This window comes from Myodes glareolus, chromosome 7 (assembly GCF_982192425.1).
Source record: "Myodes glareolus chromosome 7, mMyoGla1.1, whole genome shotgun sequence".
Classification (NCBI taxonomy): domain Eukaryota; kingdom Metazoa; phylum Chordata; class Mammalia; order Rodentia; family Cricetidae; genus Myodes; species Myodes glareolus.
In genome coordinates, this window is record NC_142032.1 from 100355540 (window position 1) to 100378924 (window position 23385).

Here is a 23385-nt window from a genome sequence, read left to right on the forward strand (position 1 = left end):
CAAACTAAAACAACAGCAAAAGCCCATGGTCTCAGCACTGGGGAGGGTGAGGGAGTTAAATCTCAGCGAGAGGTCAGGCTGGGGTGCATTATAAGAGCCCATCTCTAAAAATAAGAATAAAAAGGAGGAGACGACAGGTATGTTAAACCAAACTCAGACTACACTGTCACATCTGCTGCAGCTCCGTATGTCACATCTTAGTCGATCTGAGAAGATAAGGAACACATGAGATAGGCGTGCAGGAGTCAGGGTGAGACTGAGAACGGGGACGGCTCCTTGTTTCCCTGATACAGCGTTTCTGTGTTTAGATAATTCTCACGTATCTCAGGCTGTCTTGGCATCAAAGTCCCCTATTACTGAGAATGGCCGCTGAGCTCCTGATCTTCCTGCTGCCAGCTCCAAAGCAGTGGGATTCTGTGGTGATTTCATAAGAATGGCCTCCATAGGCTCATGTCTTTGAATACTCATTTTCCAGTTATTGGGACTGTTGGGGACAAACTGGAAGGTGTGGCAGTATTGGAGTATATGTTACATGGGTGTGAGCTCTGAGATTTCAATACTTTCCGGGCATTCCCAGTGTCTCTCTGTGTCTGGCTCAAGTTTGTGTCTCAAGTGTGACCTCTCACCTCCTACCCCAGCACCATGCCTCCCTGCCTGCTGCCACTGTGGTGGCCATGACCCTTTGAAACTGCAAGCCCCAAACCAAGCACTGTCCTTATAAGGTGCCTCAGTCGTGGTGTTTATCACAGAAACAGAAGAGTGACTAACACAGACACATGCACGTGTCAGTACACCTGGGTGTGCACAGTGCTCAGGATCCACCACAGGACTCCATCTTGCTAGGCGCGCACTGTGTCAACTCAACCACATCCCCAGCTCTATACACGTTCAGCTTCTAATTCAGGGGATGCTGAGGCAATAGCAGAGGAATGTATTATAAATCCTAACTCAAATGAGGACCTGCTGAGACATTTTGGGGAGGGATTCCTGGAAGGGATACAATGTATCAGATCAGCACTGGAAAGAGGCCCTGCTCTGGGCAGCAACAGAACACCTAATCTGCAGGACACCCCTGGGCATCTGGAGAGCCCCTGCAGCTTGCTAGTTTCACTGCTGTGAGTGTGGGAAGTGTCTCTGCAGGACTCTGCATGGGGCTCCTCCCATCCTGTCCTGCTGGGTGGGAATCTTGATTGTGAGCAGCTGCCCTGAGCTGCAGCTTCCTCCCTGTTCTCATCCTGTGAGTGCCCAAGTCCAGCCCCAGAGACACTGCAGTTCCCTGTCCCTCACCTTCTCACCTGTATTTCCTGCCCTTAGGGCCACACCTGCCCTGCAAAGTGAAACCCAGCCAGGAGCTCAGGCGCAAGAAGAGCCCAAGAGAAGACTTTCCAGGTCTGGATCTTGTTGGCAATTTCAGAAATTCCAGAGACGCAAAAAAAAAAAAAAAAGAAAAAGAAAGAAAAGAAAAGAAAAAAAAAAACAGTTAAGGGTGGGAGAGCAGATTGTAAGGGCTCTTCAGACAGGCTGTGCTGATCTGAGGGGAGTTCCTTCAGCTGGAGCTGGGCATGCTTATGCGGAAGCATACTATTGGTCTGTCCTTCCGTAGTTTCTCTTTCTCTTCCTGGGCTCAAACTTTCGTTTCTTCTCCTTGGAGTCCGAAATACTTTGAAGTTCTGGATTGGTGCGTTAATTCTCCGTATTTTACCACTTTCGGGTTGGCTGCTGGTTGGCTGAGCAATATTAGGGGCAGTTTGAAGGAGTTTTCAAGAAAAGCATTGCTTTTACTTGAGTGAGTTTGTTGGCTAAAAAGGAGGATGAAGAGGGAAGGGCTGTCGGGCTCGGGCTGAAAATGCAGATGGAGGAGCCTGAGGAAGGGACTGGGGCGGGGGGGGGGGGGGGGGGGGGAGGAGATGGGGGGGTGGACAACGACACTGGTTTAGAGATGGCTTTTTGCCAGGTCCAATAACCTCCTGCCATTTCATAATCTATAAATTTGAATTGTACCTTGACGAACACAGTTTCTTTCCCTACAGCTAAGCTAAGTCAGAGCTTCTTTTATTGAATATGTTTTTGTGTGATAATGTGGTGTTTTCGCAGTCGCTGGGACAGTGTTTCTCAACCTGTTGGTCGCGACCCCTTTGGGGTTGTGTGAACCTTTCACAGGGATCGTGTATCAAATATTTACATTATGGTTCCTAATATTAGCAGAATTACAGTTATGAAGTAGCACCAAATATAATTCTATGGTTGGGGTCACCCCAACATAAGGAACTGTATTAAAGGGTCACCGCTTTAGGAAGGTTGGGAATCACTGCGCTAGGACCTCTTCGGGCTTCTCTGTGGGTTTAGTGCGAGAGGCTGTGAGCCTGTTAGCTAGTCACTGAGTCCCTGTGATAGCCCCAAGCCAGGAAATGACTGCGGTTGTTTTCTTCCCCTTCAGCCATTTCCTGAAAATTGAAGCAGTGCTCAATTGAGATTGAGATTACAACTACACAAAAGGCCTGAGGATCAGAAATTGAAGGCCTTTATGGGCAACTCAATGAGCCACATTTATAAAATATTTTTTAAAACGTTTGTGACTTAGCTCAGTGGTAGCTCAATTTCAAGGGAAGGGGGCCTTCGAAGATGGGCGGATGAAGGACGAGGAGACTCACTAGAGTAGCACTTATGACGATTCTCCCAGAAGTGACCACTTTCCTGTTGTCTCTTAGAGAGATAATACATTTTTGTTGCCCAGGCTGGTCTTCAACCCCTCAGTCTGCTCCCATCCCCACCTCCCTGTCACTAGAGAGGCAGGTGCACATTACGGCTGCCCCCCTCTTTTCTACCTCTAAATAATGGAAATTAGATTATTGATTGATTTGGAAAACGTCTAATTTTAAGAGATCATGAGAACCATGTGAGTAACCAGTTTGATCAGGGATTTCATGGTTTTACCCAAGCTAATCTGGGCACCCAGGAGACATCGACAAACCTTCCTATGATCCTGTCGGTTTTGTTTATTTCATTGCATATTGTTTTGAAGATGACAACTCAGCGCGTCTGGGCAGATGGCACATGCCATTAATCCCAATACTAGGAAGGCAGAAGCAAGAAGTTCTTTGTGAGTTCTAGTCCAGCCTGATCTACATAGATGTTCCAGGGCAGCCAGGACTGCACAGTGAAAATCCTGTCCTCAAATGAATTGGAGACAGAGAGAGAGAGAGAGAGAGAGAGAGAGAGAGAGAGAATGAGAACAATTCAGATGATTCCTTACATTTTCCTAGGGTCTTTCTGTTCTTTTTGTTGTATTTCTGTTTTTTGTGTTCTCTTCCCTTCTTATAACTTTTGGCTTAGTTTCTTCTTTTTCTACTTCCCTGAGGTCAAGAATTAAGTTACTTACTTGAGACTTTATTTATTTTTTATTTATTTAATGTAATTTTGTCCCAGTGGGCTTCCCTCTTAGACTGTCTGCAGTACTCAATGGAATTCCTTGAGATGAATGCTTCTAAACCTCCTTTTGATTTTTTCTTTGCTCATTAGTTTAGAGAATGTTGTGTAATTTTCATGTGTCTGTGAGTTTTCCCCAAACCCCTCTTGTAGTGGTTTCTAGTTGTATATATACCACTGAGGTTAAAGAAAGTATTTCATTTTAGTCTCCTTACATCATGAGACCTAGTCTTGTAGCCCAGAGGTTCCTTCTAGAGCAGTCTTCACATGTGTGTGTGTGGCTGTTAGTGCGGGGAGTGTCTTGTGCACGTCGGGGTTAGTGCAATTCCTTGCTGAGTTCCTGTCTGCCTTCTCTCGGTTTCGTTTCCTTGTGGAACACTCAGACTGAGTACACTCATTCTCTGAACAGTGCCCCTTTGTTCTCTCTGTGACTTCTGTCTTTTAAATGATACTTTGAGTAAATATATGGGTATATTTATTTGTTGATCTTTTTATTCTAAAAAATATTTTTAAAAATGTGATCATATTCCCTTTCCCAACTTCTTCCAGATTCTCCCTTCCTTTCCTCCCATCCAACATCATGCCCCCTCTTAAAATTGAAAATGAGTTTTCTTCAGTGCTCACTGGGCACATCAGTAACACTCCAAGGCTAGCCCCATGCTCAACACTAATGGATTCCACATTTGTTTATTTGTAGGGTATTTTTTCTTTTCTGTCTTACTCTTACTGGTTTTTTATTTGTTTCGACATGATACTTTCAAGTGAGCTAACTTTGTTGATAGACTTTTTGCTTGATTGTGGGTGTCTGCTGTTGAATCTATTTCAGGGTCAGTTTCATTCATTGAATTATTAAACTCTAGAATTTCAGTATTTTTTCTATAGAATTGTCGATTTTCTGGTTTTCCTCATTAACTGTTATTTTGAATTCCTATCTGGATTATTCATGATTTCTATCCCTTGAAGTCAATTGCTAGAATATGATAATAGTCTTTTGATAAAGTGATGTTTCTCACTTTTTGATGTTTTTGGTTTTTGTTGTTTTTTTGTTTGTCTGTTTTTTGTTTGTGGTGTGTGTGTGTGTGTGTGTGTGTGTGTGTGTCTGTGTGTGTGTCTGTGTCTGTGTTAATGTCTGCATATTATGGAGCAACTAACTCTTTCACACTTTTCTGTTTAGATTCTATGAGGAAGGATTTACACATTCCATATAAGGGTGGCACTTGATTAGGTGTGGTGGCTCTGATCCTGGGTGGGTACAATGATTCTAACTGTGGTTCATATGGTTCATATGGTTCTAAAGGCAGGGCTCAGTGCTTGCCACATCTGAAAGTGTCTCTATGGCCTGAACTGCAGGCTTTTATGACAGCAGCAATAGCCATGCAGCTTGTTAGCCTCCTCCGTAGGAAGGATTGTAGGGGACTTGATCTTTTCCCCTTCCAAAGTATGAAGGCCAATGGTAGCCTCTCTTAGGTATGTGCTCAGAGTGTCTATGAGGTCACGGGTGTGTGAAATGAACCACTGTGGCATATGGAAGCTGCTTCGTAAGTTTCTCACCACCAAAATACTGATAGATGGTGTCTTCATTAGGGTTTCTATTGCTGTGAAAAGACACCATGACCATGGCAACTCTTACAAAAAAGAACATTTAATTGGGCTTAGCTTACAATTTCATTATTGTTTAGTTCATTATTGTCATGGTGGGAAGCATGGTGGTGTGCAGGCAGACAGGGGTGCCGGAGGAGGAACTGAGGGTTCTACATCTTGTTCCTCAGGCAACAGTAAGTAAACTGTCTACCACACTGAGCATGACTTGAGCAAAGGAAACCTCAAAATCCTCTCCCACAGTGACATACTTCCTCCAAGAAGGCCACACCCACTCCAACAAAGCCACACCTCCTTGTAGTACCGCTCCCTTTGGGGGCCGACCACCACAGATGGAGATTACTACAAAGTATGACCCTTGGGCCCATCCTGGCTACTTAGGTCCAAGGAGAAGGAATGTGACTCTGGGGCAGGGCGGGGCGGGACAGAGCAGGGCAGAGGGGTAAAGGGGCTGGGGAAGGGGAGATGGGAGGACAGAGGGCAGAGCAGGACAGGAATGAAAAAGAGCTCTGTACAAAATGGCAGGCAGACTGAGAAAGAAATCAGGGAATCAAGCAATATCCTTCACAATAGCTTCAACTAATATAAAATTTCTTGAGGTAATTCTAACCAAGCAAGTGAAAGACATGTATGATAAAAATTTCAAGCCTTTGAAAAAACTGAAGAAGGTATCAGAAGATAGAAAGATCTCCCATGCTCATGGATTTGTAGGATTGACATAAAATGACCATCCTACAAAAGCAATCTATAGATTCAACTAAGTCCCATAAAAATTCCAACACAATTCTTTACAGACTTTGAAAGGACTGTTCTCAACTTCATATGGAAAAACAAATCCTGAAAATAAAAGATCTGCTTGCAGGTCCCACCATCCCTGATCACAGGTTGTACTGCAGAGCTATGGCAATAAAAACCACATGGTATTGGCGTAAAAATAGGTATGGTGATCAATGGCATTGAATTAAAAACTCAGACATAATCCACACACTGATAGACACCTGATTCTTTTTTGACTTTTTTTTTTTTAAGACAGGGTTTCTCTGTAGCTTTGGAGCCTTCCTAGAACTCACTCTGTAGACCAGGCTGGTCTCAAACTCACAGAGATCAGCCTGCCTCTGCCTCTCAAGTACCGGGATTAAAGGTGTGCACCACCACCGCACTGTGAACACCTGATTTTTAATTTTTAAAAAAAAAGCCAAAAATAAGACAATGGTGGTGCCACATACCTTTAATCCCAGCACTTGGAAGACAGAGGCAGGAGGATCTCTGTGAGTTCAAGGCCAGTGTGGTCTATAGAGCGAGTTCAAGGACAGGCTCCATAGCTACTGAGAGACCCTGTCTCAGAAAACCAAAACCAAACCAAAACAAAAAAGCCAGAAATATGCAATGGAAAAAAGAAAGCATCTTCAACAAATTTTGTTGGTCTAACTGTATATCTGCATGTAGAAGAATGCAAATAGATCCATATCTATCACCATGCACAAAACTTAAATCTAAGTGGATCAAAGACCTCAAAATAAAAGCAGATACACTAAACCTGACAGAAGAGAAAGAGGGGAGTGGCCTTGAACTCATTGGCACAGGAGACAGTTTTCTAAATAGAACGCTGATAGTACAGACACCAAGATCAACAATTAATAACAATTAATCAGGACTTAGTGAAACTGAAAAGCTTTGTAGTGCAAAGGACACCGTCAACCAAACAAAGCAGCCACCTACAGAATGGGGAAAGATTTTTACTAACTCTATATCTGATACCTATCTAATACCCAAAATATATAAAGAACTCAAGAAATTAGATATGAAAAACCCAAATGATCCAATTAGACAGTATATAGCTTTAAATAGAGAATTCTCAGTAGAAGAATCTCAAATGACTGAGAAACACTTAAAGAAATGTTCAACATTCTTAACCCTTGGGAAATACAGCCAAAAACTGCTTTGAGATTCCATCTTACACTTATCAGAATGACTGAGAACAAAGACACAGGTGACAGCTCATGGTGGTAAGAATGTGGAGCGAAGGGAACATTGTGCCATTGCTGGTGTGAGTGCAAACTTTTAGCCACTATGGGAATCAGTATGGCAGTTCCTCAGAAAGCTAAAAACTGATCTACCTGAAGACCCAGCTATACCACTCTTGGGCATATACTCAAAGGATGCTCCATTCTACCACAAGAGAACTTGCTTAACTATGTTCATTGCAGTTTTGTTCATTATAGCCAAGAATTGAAAGCAACCAGATACCTTTCAATAGAATAAAAGGTAAAGAAAAGGTAGTTCACTTACACAATGGAGTATTATTCAGTTGTTATAAAATAGCATCATGAGCCAGGCAGTGGTGGCACACATCTTTAATCCCAGCACTCAGGAGGTGGAGACTGGCAGATCTCTGAGTTCATGGCCAACCTGCTGTACAAGAGCTCGTTCTAGGGGAAAAAAAATCATCCTAAGTGAGGTCCTAGAAAGCCAAATATGGCATGTATTCACTTGTAAGTAGATATTAGCTGTTACATAAATGATTATCAAGCTACAACACACAGACCCAGAGACGATAGGTAAAGAAGATGGCTCTAGGGGAAGCATGGATATCTCTGGCATAGAGATATGGACTAGATTTTTGCAGGTGGACTAGGGGCAGGAGTGGAAGGGATAGGGTTGGGTGGAAGAGTGAAGGATGAGACAGCTGAAATTGGGGATTATTTGGGGGATGGTGTAGAACCTGATGCAGTAGAAGCTTTCTGGAATCTATGAGGGTGACCCTTGTGAGGACTCCCAGTATGGGAGGGTACAGAATGTGAACTGGCCAACTTTTATAGCCAGGCAAGGCAAGGCTTCCCCTTGTGGAATGAATGGCATTCTGTTCTTGCTGGCCAAGAGGGTCATGTGAAGATCCCTAAACAACCCAGGATAATGCTAGAACAGGGTTGCTTTCCACAAATGGACAGCAGGGTCCCATTACCGAAGACATCTACACAGCTTTTTGAATGTAGAGAGCCTGAGCTGGTTTCTACGTGAAGCCTTCACCCCCTTTCCCTAGTCTCTTTGGCATGAGAAGGTATTCTGCAGGAAAGAGAAACCGGATGGCCCAGAGACCCTGGTCAGTGCCTTGTCCCGCTGGCATCAGAGGCTTCCTGCATCAGCAGAGAGGTACAAATGCAGAGATGCACAGCCAAACTGTGTGGAGAAAGAACCAAAATTAGAGGTCTCCAGGGAACTCTGGGTAGAGGAAAAGAAAAATTGTAGGAATCAGAGGGTTGAGAGGACCAGGAGAACATGGCCCACAGAATCAACTAAGCAGGACCCATCTGGGCCCACAGAGACTGCAGCAGCAAGCATGAGGTCTGCCTGGATCAGCACCAGGCCCTCTGCATATATGTTATGGCTGTTAGCTTGGTGGTTTTGTGGGACTCCTAACTAAGGGAGCAGGTGTGTCTCTGACTCTGTTGCCTGCTCTTGGCACATTTCCCCTCCTATTGGGTTGCTTTGCCCAGCTTCAGTATGAGGTCTTTTGCCTTGTCTTATTGTATCTTGTTTTGTATTTGGCTGTTGTTTCTTGGAGACCTGCTCTTTTCTGAAGAGAAAACAGAGGGAGTGAGGATCTAGGGGAAAAGGGAGATGTAGTGGGGATCTGGGAGGAGTGGAGAGAGGGGAAACTGTGGTATGGATGTACGACATGAAAGAAGAATATATTTCAGTTAAAAAAATAGAAGAAAAAGAAAACAAGAAAGAAAGAAAAAGCTCTCAAGAAAAAGGTTCAAGCCTCGGGTAGCAGGGCATGCTGACAGTGTGGACTGCAGGACTCTAGAATGAGGAACAATGTGCTTTGTCATTGTCCACTAAAGTTCATAGTAAATTTAATTCTCAAATCAGTTGGATTGAAAGTTGAGGCCTATAGCCTTCCTGAGAAGATTATTGTTACTGTTGTAGGAATATCCACTGTTCTGTGACTTTGATTCCTGGCAAAAGCATGAGTTTGGCATCCTTGCCTTCTCAAACACTCTTGGGGGCACATATCTCCTCTTTCCCTTCAACTTTGCATCATAAAGTGATATAGCAAGATGACCTCAGAAGCTGTTGTGCGGTGGCAGACACCTTTAATCCCAGCAGGCAGATCCCCAAGTTTGAAGCCAGTTCAGCCTATTTAGGGAGTTGTAGGCCAACAGGGCTACACAGTGGGATCCTGTCTTTATTTAAAAAAAAAATGCTTGCACAAAAGTAAGCAGAAACAGGAGAATGAAGAACTCACTAGATGTGAGTCGTTCTGTCTTAGATCTGTAAGAAATAAATCTCTATTCTTTATGAATTACCAAGTTTTGTGTAATCTGTTATAGCAGTATAGACGGAAGTAGTGGAAGGCCATGGTAGCCCATTATGGAGGGGGCTGTGTGCAGCAGCAGTGAGGACCTTGGAATGGGGGGCCTCAGTTGTGGCTCTAACCCTGCGAGATCTGGAACAAGGTGGTTGACAGTGCCGTGCAGTGGAAGATAGTGTGGCAAACTCCTCAGATCTCAGGAGGTGGGATGCTGAACAGAGATAGTGGCTCCACGGGGAGGAAGACTCAGGCAGTTTTCAGGGGCGAGTTACAGTTTTGAAGAGATGGGGTCTCAAGACACTTCAGCATAGAAGCCAGACTGCCATAGCTTAGCCAAGACTCTTTTTCCATGAGAAGTGGGTCCTGTCAGGTTGGCACCGGGAGAGACAGCTTCATGGCTCAGCCAGTTTCTATTTTGCTGGAATAGGAGGGCACTCTTACTGGTAATTAGCATTGGTGGTTTTGCCCTAACTTTAGGAACGAGCTTCGAGTTCGTTACCTGTTTTAGAATCTGAGACCTAGTCCGTCATTGGAGAAGTGTCACATATTCCGTCTCCTAGAGGCTGCTGTAAGACCAGACACTGTCCGGCTCTCTGCATACCAGCCACACTGGCAGCTGCAAACTAGAGAAAATGCCTCAACTTCTGTGGCAGGATGCATTTGTCTTTGTCACATAATTCCTTGTTAATTGTTAACCTTCACTTAAACTCTTGTGCTTTGAATTTGGGAATGTTGGACAACCCCATTTCACCATTGTTTATGTTATAGTTTGTGCACATCTCTAGTCTCGTCTGTCTTGTCTGCTATTTCTGATTTTAATTATTTGTTATTTTGGTTTTTGTATATGCGGTGCTTGTGACCAAACCTTGGACCTTGTGGGTTTTAGACCAGTACTGTATATTGGAGCTATTTCCCAGGCCCTTTATTCTCAGAATTCAATAAAGTATAACTGCAATTAAACGTTTAGATGCATAACTGCAATTGAATGTTTAGATGCTTGTTACTTTTGGTTTTGTGTGTGTGTGTGTGTGTGTGTGTGTGTGTGTGTGTGTGTGTGTGTGTGTTTTAAGGCAGGGTTCATCTGTGTAACACCCATAGGTGTTCTTGAATTCGCCCTGTAGATCAGGCTGTCCTCAACCTCACAGAGATCTGCCTGCCTCTGCCTCCCGAGTGCTGGAATTAAAGGTGTGCGCCACCACCGCCCAGCATTCCTCCCTTTCTTACTTGTCCCTCTTTTCATCTTCTCAATCATGCAGGCTCCTGAGCAAGAGTGTCAGAAGTCAGGACAGGCAGACCCAGGATCACAGCAATTATGGCTTCAGAATTCATGATGAATGTAAAGGAGGAGGTGACCTGTCCTATCTGTCTGGACCTCATGGTGGAGCCCGTGAGTGCCGATTGTGGTCACAGCTTCTGCCGAGCCTGCATCACACTGAACTATGAGTCCAGCAAAGTCAAAGAAGGGGAAGGCATCTGCCCTATGTGCCAAGTTAGTTACCTGTTTGGGGATCTGAGGCCTAATCGGCATATGGCCAACATAGTGGAGAGGCTCAAGGAGTTCAAGTCCAGCTCAGGGGAGGAGCAGAAGGTGAAAGTTTGTGCAAAGCATGGAGAGAAACTCCAGCTCTTCTGTGAGAAGGACAAGGTGGCCATCTGCTGGCTTTGTGAGCGATCTCAGGAGCACCGTGGTCACCAAACAGCTCTCATTGAAGAGGCGGCCCATGAGTACAAGGTAAGAAATGGGAGGAGATTGTGGGAAATAGAGCAAGAAGCAGAACCTACCGTGAAATCTACCCTTGTGCCCATCCAGTTACTTAATCTTCGTGGAATAGAGGCCTGGGATTTCATTCCATCCTGGTACCTTTTGAGGCCTGAAAGAATAGGTCTATCCCCTGAGCTTTAATCTTAAGAGAATCTACCAGGGCTCAGACTCTACAACAAGAGCAGATGTTTTTACAGCTTGCTGTGTACGGTTGAGATTTTTATGTCCAAGAAAAGCTCTGGTATTTCTTTAGTTGTCACAGTCACTGAGACGAGGGCTGGAGAGATGGCTGGGTGCCTTGTTGCTAAGCGGGAGTTCTAACCCAGAAGCCACATGATTGAAGGCGACGACTGATTGCTGCAAGTTGTTCTCTGACCGCTGCATACCTGGGGTAGCACGAGGGTGACATACACAAGCACATGCCCGCGCACACACAACACACACATGCACACATACAAAATGAATTAGGTCGGGCGGTGGTAGCGCACACCTTTAATCCCAGCATTCGGGAGGCAGCGGCAGGAGGATCTCTGTGAGTTCGAGGCCAGCCTGGTCTACAAGAGCTAGTTCCAGGACAGGCCCCAAAACTACAGAGAAACCCTGCCTTAAAAAACAAACAAACAACAAACAAAAACACAAAATGAATTAGCTAGTTAAAAAGACTAAATAAAGTAAGTTGTTATACCTCATTTCTTCTTTCCTTGCTATCAGTTCCTTCTGTTTTTACACATTAGTGTAAAAAAAATAAATCAGTTTAACTGGGTTTGGTAGCAGATGCCTGTAATCCCAGCATTTCTGAGGCAACTGGATCAAGGATTCTTTACATAATAAGATCACCTTATTATTAATTTGTTTGCTTGCTTATTTTTCTCTCAGTTGCCCTGGCTGTCCTGGAACTTGTGGCTTTGAACTCAGGGATGCACCTGCCTCTGCTTCCTGAGTGCTGTTATTAAAGGCATTTCCCACCCTGTCTGGTTTGAGAACACCTTTTTAAAAGAGGATAGACGGATGGGGAATCTTTTTGAGTTGATGGTGACCTTATTACTCTCTTCCAACTCCTAGACTCTAGTTGCCATTCTCTCTGCTTTGACCAACTTGATTTTGCCCATTTGCCATCTTTTCTTTTTTAAGATTGTATTTATTTATTATGTATACAATATTCTGTCTGCATGTATCCCTGCAGGCCAGAAGAGGGCACCAGATCTCATCACAGATGGTTGTGAGCCACCATATGGTTGCTGGGAATTGAACTCAGGACCTCCGGAAGAACAGACAGTGCTCTTAACCGCTGAGCCATCTCTCCAGCCCTCCTGTTTGCTTTCTTTTAAATGTTTATTATCTATTTGTTCTTAATAGATTTAAGAGTTTTATGTGTAGCTGGCAGTGGTGGTGCACAGTTTTAATCCTACCACTCAGGAGACAGAGGCAGGCAGATTGGCAGATCTCTGTGAGTTGTTGGAGAGCCTGGTTTACAGAGCTAGTTCCAGAATAGCCAGGGTGATACTAAGAAACCCTGTCTCAAAAAACCAAAAACAATACCACAAAATATAAAAACGTAAAAATCCTATATGTATGTATGAATATATATATATAATATATATATGTTATATCCATAATTCATATCACATTCCTTTCAGGAAATGTAACGATCTAAGACCTCCTGTCTTTCCAGAAGGGTTTCTTGGCCTTTGACTAGGAGCAGCTGTCCTACTAAGCACACAGCTTGACTCTGCTACAATTCCTCTCCCACAGGGGAAGCTCCAGGTCGCTCTGCAAAAGCTGATGTCAGACAAGAAAGAATTAGAGAACTGGAAAGATGACCTTCAAAAGGAGAGAACTTCCTGGGAGGCAAGTAGCTCCCTGGCTCTTCATTCCCTGGAGGCTGATGGGGACAAGAGGCCTTGATTAGTCCTCTCTGCCTGTTCCCTTGGAGCTGGGGCTTCACAGAGAGTGCATCACAGCTGAGCCTGGCTGTGTGAGGAGCTGACACCATGGCAGGGGCCTGGTGAGAATGGCACTGAGTCCTGGGGCTCGCTCCTGTGGTGCTTTCTGGAACTGTGACTGTTGGGAAGATGTTTGGGAATGGGTAGATCATGAATATATATACTCAGGGTTCAGCTTCTGCAAGGGAGTCCACCTGCTTCTGTCTCCCAAGTGCTGAGATTAAAGGTGAGCACCACCACCATCCAGCAAAATTTTATTGTTAAAGATTTGTTTATTTTTATTTTATGTGTATGAGTATTTGCCAGTATTTTTTTCTGGTTTCAGTGGAGGTCAGAAGAGGGCGTTAGATCTCTTAGAACTAGAGTTACAGGTAGTTGTGAGTCACCATGTCGGGGAGAGGAATTGAATTCAGGTCCTTCAGATGAGCAGTCCATGCTCCCAAGGGCTGAGCTGCCTCTTTTTGGTTTTTGAGACAGGTTTTCCCTTGTAGCCCTGGCTATCCTGGAACTTACACTGTAGACCAGTCTGACCTCGAACTCACAGAAATCCGCCTATCCCTGCCTCCCACAACCCAGCCCTAAAGTCTTTTTAAAAAGTAGAATGAGGCCGACAGTGGTGGTACATGTCTTTAATTCAAGCACTCGGGCAGCAGAGACAGGCAGATCTCTGTGAGTTTGAGGCCAGCCTGGTCTACAGAGCTAGTCCAAGGACAGCCAGGGCTATACATAGAAACCCTGTCTTGGAAAAAAAAATCAAACAAACAAAAAACAGAATGAGGAGTATTACAAGCAGGAAAAAGCATCTTGGACATCTGTGTGGAAGCTGAATTATAGCTTGATGTACCATTTTGGTTTAGGTGATCTTGGTAAAGATGACCTGTCTTTGTGCTGGAATGTCATTAACAGACACTAAAAGGTTTACATGCTTTCTTAAGACAACCTTCCTTAGGCAGGGCAATGGTGGTGCACACCTCTAATTCAAGCACTTGGGAAACAGAAGCAGATGGATTTTAGTGAGTTCAAGGGCAGCATGGTCTACAAGTGAGTTCCAGAACAGCCAAGACTGTTATATAAAGTCTCAAAAAATAACAACAAAACAAAACAAAACAAAACAAAAAAAAAAGACTCTCTTTTCATTGTCTCCATTCCTCGTAAAAACTCCCACACAAAGCCTGGAGCTTGTAGTGTATGCCTTTAATCCAAGCATTCGGGAGGCAGAGGCAGATGGAGCTCTGATTTTGATGAATCTTAGCCTGGTCTACACAGAGAAACCCTGTCTAGGAAAACAGACAAAACAACAACAGGAAACTTCCACTAGCACATTTTGACAGACTGAATAATTCTTCCATTATCTTTCCATTCTTCTTATCTCTGAAGAATCAAATACAGAAAGATGTAGAAAACGTTCAGACAGAATTTAGAAGACTAAGAGACGTCCTGGACTCTGAAGAGAAGAATGAACTGCAGAAGCTGACGCAAGAGAAGGATGACGTTCTGAGCAACCTGGCAGAGTCTGAAAGTAAGCATGCCCAACAGAGCAAGTTGCTAGGAGACCTCATCTCAGATGTGGAGCGTCAGCTGCAGTGCTCAGCCATGGAGATGCTGCAGGTAAGGCTGCAGGAGGTCCAGCCTCTGAGAGTCAGGAGACCTGGAAGCCATTTCCCTCCCTCTGTGCTGCTATAATCTCCCTGGGGAGGAAAGTAGGGCTCTCTGGGCTCTCCCTAAACTCTTTCCAAACAAGTTTCATAGGCTGGGAAATCATTGCATGCATAAATGATAAGAGTGGAATCTTTTTTATTTAGTTTATCAAGTACAGCACAGAAGATAAAAGTTTGGGGAGGAGCTCTGCTGGAGGCGTGGGTGTCCATGGCACCTGCTCTTGCTGAGCGGAGCTGTGTGTTGTTTAAGTACCACATTAACTCCAGCTAGACACGGGCAAGTAAGACACTTGTAGTTCTGAGAGGTGTTTATGTTGTCCACCATAGGATGAGTTGAGGCTTCTCCCATCTTCAGTGGCTGAGCACTTAAGAGCACTGGCTGCTCTTCTACAGTGCCTGGGTTCAATTCCTAGCACCCACATTGTAGTTCAACACTGCTTGGAACCCAGTGCCTTCTTCTGACCGCCGCAGGTACCGAGCGTGCTGGTGATGCACAAGCAGGTGTGCAGGCAAATGTTCATATGTATAAAATAATAGTAAAAGACAAGAAATAATGAACTGGAAGTATTTTTTAAAAGTATTAGAGCTACTTAAGCCACTGCACATTGTAGTTTTTTGTTTTGTTTTGCTATTTAAAGAAATGTAAATTTTTTATTTTATTTTAGTATCACATTTATTTAGGTCATTTTCACTCCTTAAAAATATTTTATGTACCAGGTGGTGGTGGTGTCTGCCTTTAATCCCAGAACTCAGGAGGCAGAGACAGGTGGGTCTCTGTGAGTTTGAGGCCATCCTGGTCTACAGAGCAAGTTTCAGGATAGCCAAGGCTATACAGAGAAACCCTATTTCAAAACACGTGTGTCTGTGTGTGTTATGTGTCAGAAAACAACTATGGAAAGATGGTTTCCTCCTTCCACCTTTACATCACTTCCAGGGACTGAGCCACATGCTTGTATGGCCAATGCCTTTCCCTGCTGAGCCGTCTTGCAGCCCAGAGTTAGCATTTTGCAGCGTTTGTTTGAGATGTCTCCATAGGAATGTGTTTCTCCCATCTCAGTTATAAAATTTATAGGCCATATTGGTTGTAGGAAGTCCTCACCATCTTTTCAATTTTTTACTTTCCTATTGTGTTCATTTTAATTTAAAAAAATGTACATATTACAGGGTGTTTTGAAATATACGTACATTATGAAATACTACATGGAACTGTTTCACAAATGCATGGCCCCACATCGTACTGCTTTCTTTGTGTGATGGCAACACTGAGTCTTTTTGTAACTTGAAGAGTATGTTATTTACTACCCCTCTCACTGTACTGTACAATACTAGGAATTTATCTTTTGAGCAGTATCAATCCCACTTTTCCCTGCCCAACTACTGTCCGCACGCACTCTAGTCTCCTATGAGATCTTTTACGTAGTCACGTGATATCATGCGGTGTTTATTTGGTTCAACCTGGCTTGTTTCATGTGACATTAACTCTGTTGGTTCATCCGTGTTACCGCAAATGATTGTGCTTCCTCTTTTATAAAGCTGTCTCGTATTCCACTGTGTGTGTGGACCCCATTGCTTCTGTCCATTCATCTGTTGATCCATGCTGAGGTTGAGTCCGTATGTCAGCTATTGGTTTACAACTTCAGGAGACGGGAGTGTGCAGCTTGCTCTAGGCCGGCTTGTTTGAACTCCAGATATGCTGCCACACATCTGTATGCTTAGCTCTTTGGGTCCATGAAATCTGACACCCTCTGACCTCTGACCTTTGGCCCCAGGCACCAGGCAGAGCCACAGAACAAGATCCTGTTTTGTTATTCAAAATGCACGCGCGCGCGCGCGCGCGCGCACACACACACACACGCACATGCACACACACACACACACACACACACACACACGGGGTGGGGAGGGGTGGGGAGGGGTGGATTTTTTTTTTTAAAAATCAGGGTCTCTCTATTGTAGTCCTGGCTCCCGGGTGTCCTGGAATTTGATTACAGGGACCAGATTGGCCTTGAATTCCTGACCTGCCACTGCCTCCCGTGTGCTGGGATTAAAGGTGTGCTCCACCACTTGGCGAATCGTTTTGTTTTTTTTTTTTTAAAAAAAATATATATATAGGTTTTTCGAGACAGGGCTTCTCTGTATATCTTTGGAGCCTGTCCTGGAACTCGCTCTGTAGACCAGGCTGGCTTTGATTTCACAGAGATGCATCTACCTCTGCCTCCCGAGTGCTGGGATTAAAGGTGTGCACCACCAACAACCAGCTAAATGTGTTTTTTGTTTATTTTATGTGCATGAGTGCTTTGCCTGCCTGTATGCATGTGTACCATGTGTGTGCCTGGTGCCTCTGGAGGCCAGAAAAGGTCACTGGATCCCCTAGAACTGGAGTGACAGATGGCAATGAACCACCATGCAGAAGAGCAACAAGGACTCTTAACCATTGAACCAGCTCTCCATCCCAAGCATGAGATTTTTTAAAGAAAAAAAAAAACTTAAGGTGGAAAAGTTATCTTTAAGGGGAACATTGGGACATTGTCAGATTCCACAGATTTTGGAAATTGTTAAAGCTATGAAAGGCTATAATTAAAGAATAAAAAAGTGAGGCCGGAGAAATAGCTAAGCCATTAAGCATACATGTTTCTCTTGCAGAAGACCTAGGTTCCATCCCAGAACCCACATGGTGACTCACTGCCATCTCCAGTTCCATGAGATATGACACCCTCTGACCTCCAGGGGCACCAGGCAGGCGTACAATGTGGTGCACAAACACACATGCAGACAAAACACATATAAAGTATAAAAGAAATTTAAAAAGAAGTTAAAAGAGGAGAGAGAATAATGAGAGGAAGAAATGTAGGACTAAGAAGAGAAGCCCATGAGATGTGGGTGAAAAGTCTGACAAAGGATGTGATGGAGGAGACTGCAGAGAAACAACCATCTACAGCCTAACAGAGCAAGTCACAGACAAAAGCCAAACCGTAGTGTGGCGTGTCAAAGAGTGGAGTAGATAAAGAAAGAAAGTAAGTAACAAGAACACTATCCTAGTTAATTTCTGACGCAGTTGTGCTGAGTTCAAAGATGACTTTCTCAGATCCCTTTGGCTTTAGGCCGTTCTCCATGTGCTGTGTCTGAGCAGTTAGTGGCTTACATAGATCTTGGGAGCCACCATGTTCCCCTGTTCTGGTGTGAGCAAGGACAGGCTCTAAGTCCTTTCGAAGTGCTTCCTGCAGATCCCTGCACTCCTGCGGTTCCAGTGTATGTGAGAAGCACCTCTTCCTGATAGTGTTGAGTGCTTTGACACATCCCAGCATGCTGTGCACACTGGGAGTCCTTTGGTGGAGAAGCTGCCTGCCACCCACAGTGATCTCTGCTGCCTTAATCAACTCATTTACAGACTGTCACCTGCAGGAAATGCCTCCTCGCGTGTTATCATGACTGTTGTCTCTCACAGAGTCTGAGTTGCGAGGATGCTCACCCACCATCTTAATGAAAAATCTTAATTCCTGTTTTCTCTGTTCCTGTCTAGGGTGTGGATGACATCATAATATGGTATGTATGGCTGCCAGTGGCAGTCTTTCCGTGTGGCAAGAATGACGTAGTTTTCAAGTAGAACATAATTCTCCCAGGTTGGGGCAATTTAGATTTAGTATTGAAATTCTGATCAAAAAACAGGGACAGAGTGTGTTGGCACTGTGAGAATAGATTAGAGCCTATGGTAGAGAAATGGGTTGTGAGGAACTATTTGGCTCAGTAGTGGGATTAGGGATAAAATCTAGGGTACTCTTAGCTCCATTGTGATGTCAGCGCTTTACTCAACCTGTGTGCTTGCATGTGGCTCTGGATCTGGATTTAACAGGTGCTTAGTCTATGGTAGATGGGATGTGGCTTCTATGTCTGCAAAGTACACAGAATTATCCATTGGCAAAATTTCTATACGTTAACATTATTTTCTCCGGAGACTAGAAGACATCCAGTCTTGGGACTGGAGAGATGACTCAGAGGATAAGAGCACTGACTGCTCTTCCAGAGGACCTGGGTTCAGTTCCCAGCATGCACACGGCAGCTCACAACTGTCTGAAAATCCAGTTCCAGGAGATCTGACACCTTCACACCAATGCACATAAAATAAAAAGCTAAATAAATCATAAAAAATAAAAATAAATAAAAAAAGAAGACATCCAGTCTTTCTGGATGTACTTAGATTTGCAACAATAGTCTTGAATCTCTGCACATACCACTGTGATACAGGTGTGAGCGACTGGTTCATTTCCATCCCATACTCTACAGGAGATGACAACCTTGTGTCTAGATAGCACACCCACATGACCACACCGAGGATTTTTTCTAAGACACTGGGATCATATTAGTATTAGTTTGATGTCCTCATCTTTTCCAACTGTTTGTACTTTTTATAATAGAGCCTGAAAAATCAGGTGTTATCTACAATTCTCTATATTGGCTAAAGGTTTTGAAGTCATTGGACTTTCCCAGATATATTTCCCATACTTGATTTGCGTTGAGCTCCAAGGTGTGGGTTCTGTACCCAAGAACCCACATACATAAAAATATGTTTCCACACAGTTTTTCCCCAAGTACTTTACCTTTGGTTTGTTTTAAAATTTATTACTTTATCAAGGAGGCTGAGTGGGAAAAAATAAATTGTTTCATTTTAGAAGGCAAGAACCATGATTTTGAGAACATAAGGCCTTCCCAAAACTGCACTGAAAGTAAATAGGAGGGGACACGATTGTGCTTTTCACATCCCCAGATGGCAGACTACCCTCCTCAGCATCCTTGAAAGCTCAAGTGCATCTGTGGTTTGAAATGAGAGAAAGTAGTGGTGGCAGGGGTTTTAATTGTTTTTAATTCCTAGGAGTGAGGCCTTTTCAGTGATGAAGCCCAAAGCCATCCCCAAGAAACGAAGAAGAGTGTTCCAAGCCCCTGATCTACAAGGCATGCTGCAAGTGCTTCAAGGTGAGGAGAGCTACGTTACATGTTGTGGCTTTGGGATTCTAGTGGCTTCCAGATAGGGACAAGGAAGAGTAGACACCACGTACTGATGATTGGGCCTTCTCTGATGGGACATGACCTTTCGTCTTTGACCCTGTTCTGGTTTTTGACTCTTGCCCAATCTGCAGAAGTGGACTTTAGATTACCTTTGCTTGCATTTAAGATTGTGAACTTTCGTCCTTTCAGAGCTCATGGAGGCCCGGCGCTACTGGGGTAAGGAGAAAACACAGCACTGTAAGCCAATGCCTCTTCCCACTGCCTTGCAAAGCCTATGTTTCTGTTAGACCTCATGTTGCTTCTCCCAGGCTATGTAGTATGCTTCTGTAATCTGCCTCTCCAGTGATTTCTACACAAGGTTCCTTTCAGGCCTGCACACTTTCTTCTTAGACTTCTTTTATTTTTGTTTGTTTTCTGAGACAGGGTTTCTCTATGTAACAGCCCTAACTGTCCTGGAACTAGCTCTGGTAGACCGGCTGGCCTCTAACTCACAGAGATCCTCCTGCCTCTGTCTCTGCCTCCTGCTGGGTTTAAAGGCGTGTGCCCCCACCACCTGGCTTAAACTTCTGTTCATAACATCACAGTATTTCCTGACCCCACGACACTCACTGCTGTCATTTTTGTGCAGTTCAAGTGACACTGGTTGAGAACAACAATCCAAACATCACCATTACTGCAGACAAAAGAGAAATAAGATATGAAGAACATCAAACAAGAAATATTGCACCTGGGTGTGAGAACTCTCATGATGGTGTCCTGGGCTACCCATCTATCCAATCAGGAAAGCATTATTGGGAAGTAGATGTGTCTGGAAAAAGTGCCTGGGTTCTGGGATTAAGTGATGGAAGCTACCTCTTCAATCCGATATTTCATTCAAATGCTGAAAGCCGCCTAAATCCCTTATTTCGTTTGGGTGTTAGCAATGATTCACATTATCAACCTAAATATGGCTTCTGGGTTATAGGGCTGTGGAACAAGTGCGTGTATAATGCTTTTGAGGAGTGTGCCATCACAGGCAGGCCCAATGTCCTGACCCTCTCGTTGATGGTTCCTCCCTGTCGAGTTGGCGTTTTCCTCGACTATGCAGCCGGCACTCTCTCGTTTTTCAATATTTCCCACCATGGGACTCTCATCTACAGATTCTGTGCAAATTCTTTTCCTGATAATGTTCTTCCATATTTTAATCCTAGGCGATGTTCAGTGCCAATGACAGTATGCTGGTCAGACTCGTAAAACTTCATCTGTTTCTCTGTAGGGCCATTGGCTCTGGTGTGTATCTTATTTGCCTGACCTCTTGGGCACCATTTTACCCATATATATATATGGAGATAATTTGCTGTCTCTAGCCTTCATGTGTGAACATCTTTCACTGGTGAATAAAATATATTCATTCTTTGGGCCATATTCTCAGTTTCTTGGTATTTTAGGTAGGAATAGTAAATCATTCACCATATATTCAAGGACAAATATTTGAGTCCTCACTATGGAAGATAACACCGCTACCAAATTCTTCCTTTATTCTCGGTGGCAGAGACGGAACCCAAGGCCTCATGCTTACTGAGAAGGCGCTCCACGACTAGTGCCTGCCTCAGTTCCCCTCATGTCTCTATACCTCATTCTACTCCTCGGGGAAAGGAAAAGAAAGGAAGTTCTTCAACAGCTTGTCTACTAGTTTTGAGAATTATACGTAGGAGTCCATGGTTAAGAAATGTACCCTTAGCAGTAGGTCATTTTCACCATAATGCTTCTTCATCAAGGAACTTAGGAGAAAACATCACAAATGACAGACACTAGAAGTCAGCCGTGCGCTCGCTCACCTAGGCCATATGTCTACCCAAAGTGGAATGACACAGAGACAATTAATATGGCCCCCGCTGAAGGATGACACACACATTCATGAAGTGCTCCTTTTTTGTTTTGTTTTGTTTTTTGGTTTTTTTTGTGACAGGGTTTGTCTGTGTAGCTCTGGCTGTCCTGGAATTCACTTTGTAGATCAGGCTGGCCTTGAACTTAGAGATATCTGCCTGCCTCTGACTCTCAAGTGCTGGGATTAAAGGTATGCACCACCACTACCTAGCACCTGGCACATGTTCTATATTTTTGAAGAATATTAGCGTCCTAAAACATCTTAGCAAGACAGACAGAGACACACACACACACACACACACATACACACACACACGCACGCACATACATGCACACCCACACACTAGAGGGAAAGAGAGAGAGACAGATTGAGATAGAGTAGACAATGTGTGGCCAGAGTACCTGAGTTCAAGTCCTGGTTCTACCATGCCAGCGGTTCTAGCACACTTAACAGATGTGCTTATTCTGTTATAATTTTGCTGTAAATAGTGCAGGTGCCTCAAGCCAATGTAAGGAAATGAGTATGAAGCTGGCGATACAGCTCAGTGGGTAATAGCCCTTGTCACCAAACCTGGGCAGCTGAGTTCGATCCCCTGAACCCATATCCATACAGTCTTCCCTCTGAATTCACACACGCTGTGGCATACAGAGACTCAGACACATACATCAACATAAAATGAGCAAATGCAATTTTTTAAAAAATAAGAAACTCAGTAAGTATAGAGCATCAACTGAAGTTTCTCAGTTTGTTCTGTTAATTTCCATGAGCTATACACTGTATTGTAGTGTCCCATGAAGCCATGGGCAAGTGGGGAACAAGGACCAACTTTCTACCAGTCTTACTTCTAGTCCCTAGATATCTCCCATGATCACATGATTCCAGGGTTCTCGTGAGTGTCCATGCGTGTGTATGCGTCTTCTTTCTCACTCTTGAGGGTGATTTGGCACCTTACTGAGAACTGAACTTTGTGACATTCTAATCTTTCAGTGTATAGTAAACATAGACAATAGAGAATTTACTAGAGACTTGCCTTATTTCAGCAGTCCAGTATAGTGTCTCATTCCACTGGGGGAGGGGTGTCTTTATCACTGTGACTAAGATTCTGTATCAGAACTTTCATGGTAGCTCATTTGTGCTATCCCTGTATCTGGGAGGTTGTGGCAGAAAATTGCTGTGTATTTGAAGTCTCACATACAGAGCGAGACACCATCACAAACAAAAATAAAGTGTATGTATTGGTTGATTTCAAAACCATTGCTCCACTTTGTTGTAAGAAATGAAATAACTAGATTGCAAAATCCCAGATTTTTTTGTTCTAATAATTTGTAAATAAATGTTTCTGTTTGTTAAAATTCTTAACTTCAGAGCTTTCTGACCTTTTATTTATATTTCTTCAATAATTGTGTTTCATGGGAATTCCTTTCCTCTGTTTGAAATAAATGTCAGTGTGTATTCTGTACAGCTGGAATCTGACACATTTGTGGCACTTCTCAAGGCCCGTGTAGCCAGGGCTGTGTTCGCCTGGTCGCCTTCAGCCTTTTCACTGAGGTTAGAGGTTAATGGTAGACCTGAAGGACACAAAGTCTGTTTTTATTTTTGAAATTTTTAAATTACTTTTTAAGATTTATTTTATTATTTTGGGTGTATGCATATTTAACCTGCATGTATGTCTGTGCACCACGTTCATGCCTGGCCCTGTGAAGGTGCTAAACCTCCATGTGAGCGCCGAGAATAAGCCAGGTTCTGTGTAAACACACGTGCCACTGAGCCAGCTCCCCAGCCCCAAGTCTGCTTCCTTTACAGAGACAGGAAGA

The 23385-nt window shown here is 43.8% G+C and overlaps 1 protein-coding gene and 1 pseudogene across 2 annotated transcripts; both read left to right on the forward strand.

The window, feature by feature from the left end:
- Nucleotides 1-1221: 1221 nt before the first annotated feature.
- Nucleotides 1222-22930, forward strand: LOC125397371 (tripartite motif-containing protein 30A-like). Of its 2 annotated transcripts, none has more exons than XM_048429740.3 (8): nucleotides 1222-1389; nucleotides 10597-11072; nucleotides 12855-12950; nucleotides 14423-14653; nucleotides 18224-18246; nucleotides 19571-19671; nucleotides 19894-19920; nucleotides 20333-22930. In XM_048429740.3, the coding sequence occupies exons 2-8, from the start codon at nucleotides 10653-10655 to the stop codon at nucleotides 20935-20937; spliced, it is 1503 nt and encodes a 500-aa protein (XP_048285697.3). In that variant the 5' UTR covers nucleotides 1222-1389; nucleotides 10597-10652; the 3' UTR covers nucleotides 20938-22930. The 2 variants fall into 2 exon arrangements, with proteins under 2 accessions (XP_048285697.3, XP_048285696.3); XM_048429739.3 differs by lacking the exon at nucleotides 1222-1389 and adding an exon at nucleotides 1525-1678.
- On the forward strand, nucleotides 21529-21620 carry LOC125397386 (U6 spliceosomal RNA; annotated as a pseudogene).
- Nucleotides 22931-23385: the final 455 nt, after the last annotated feature.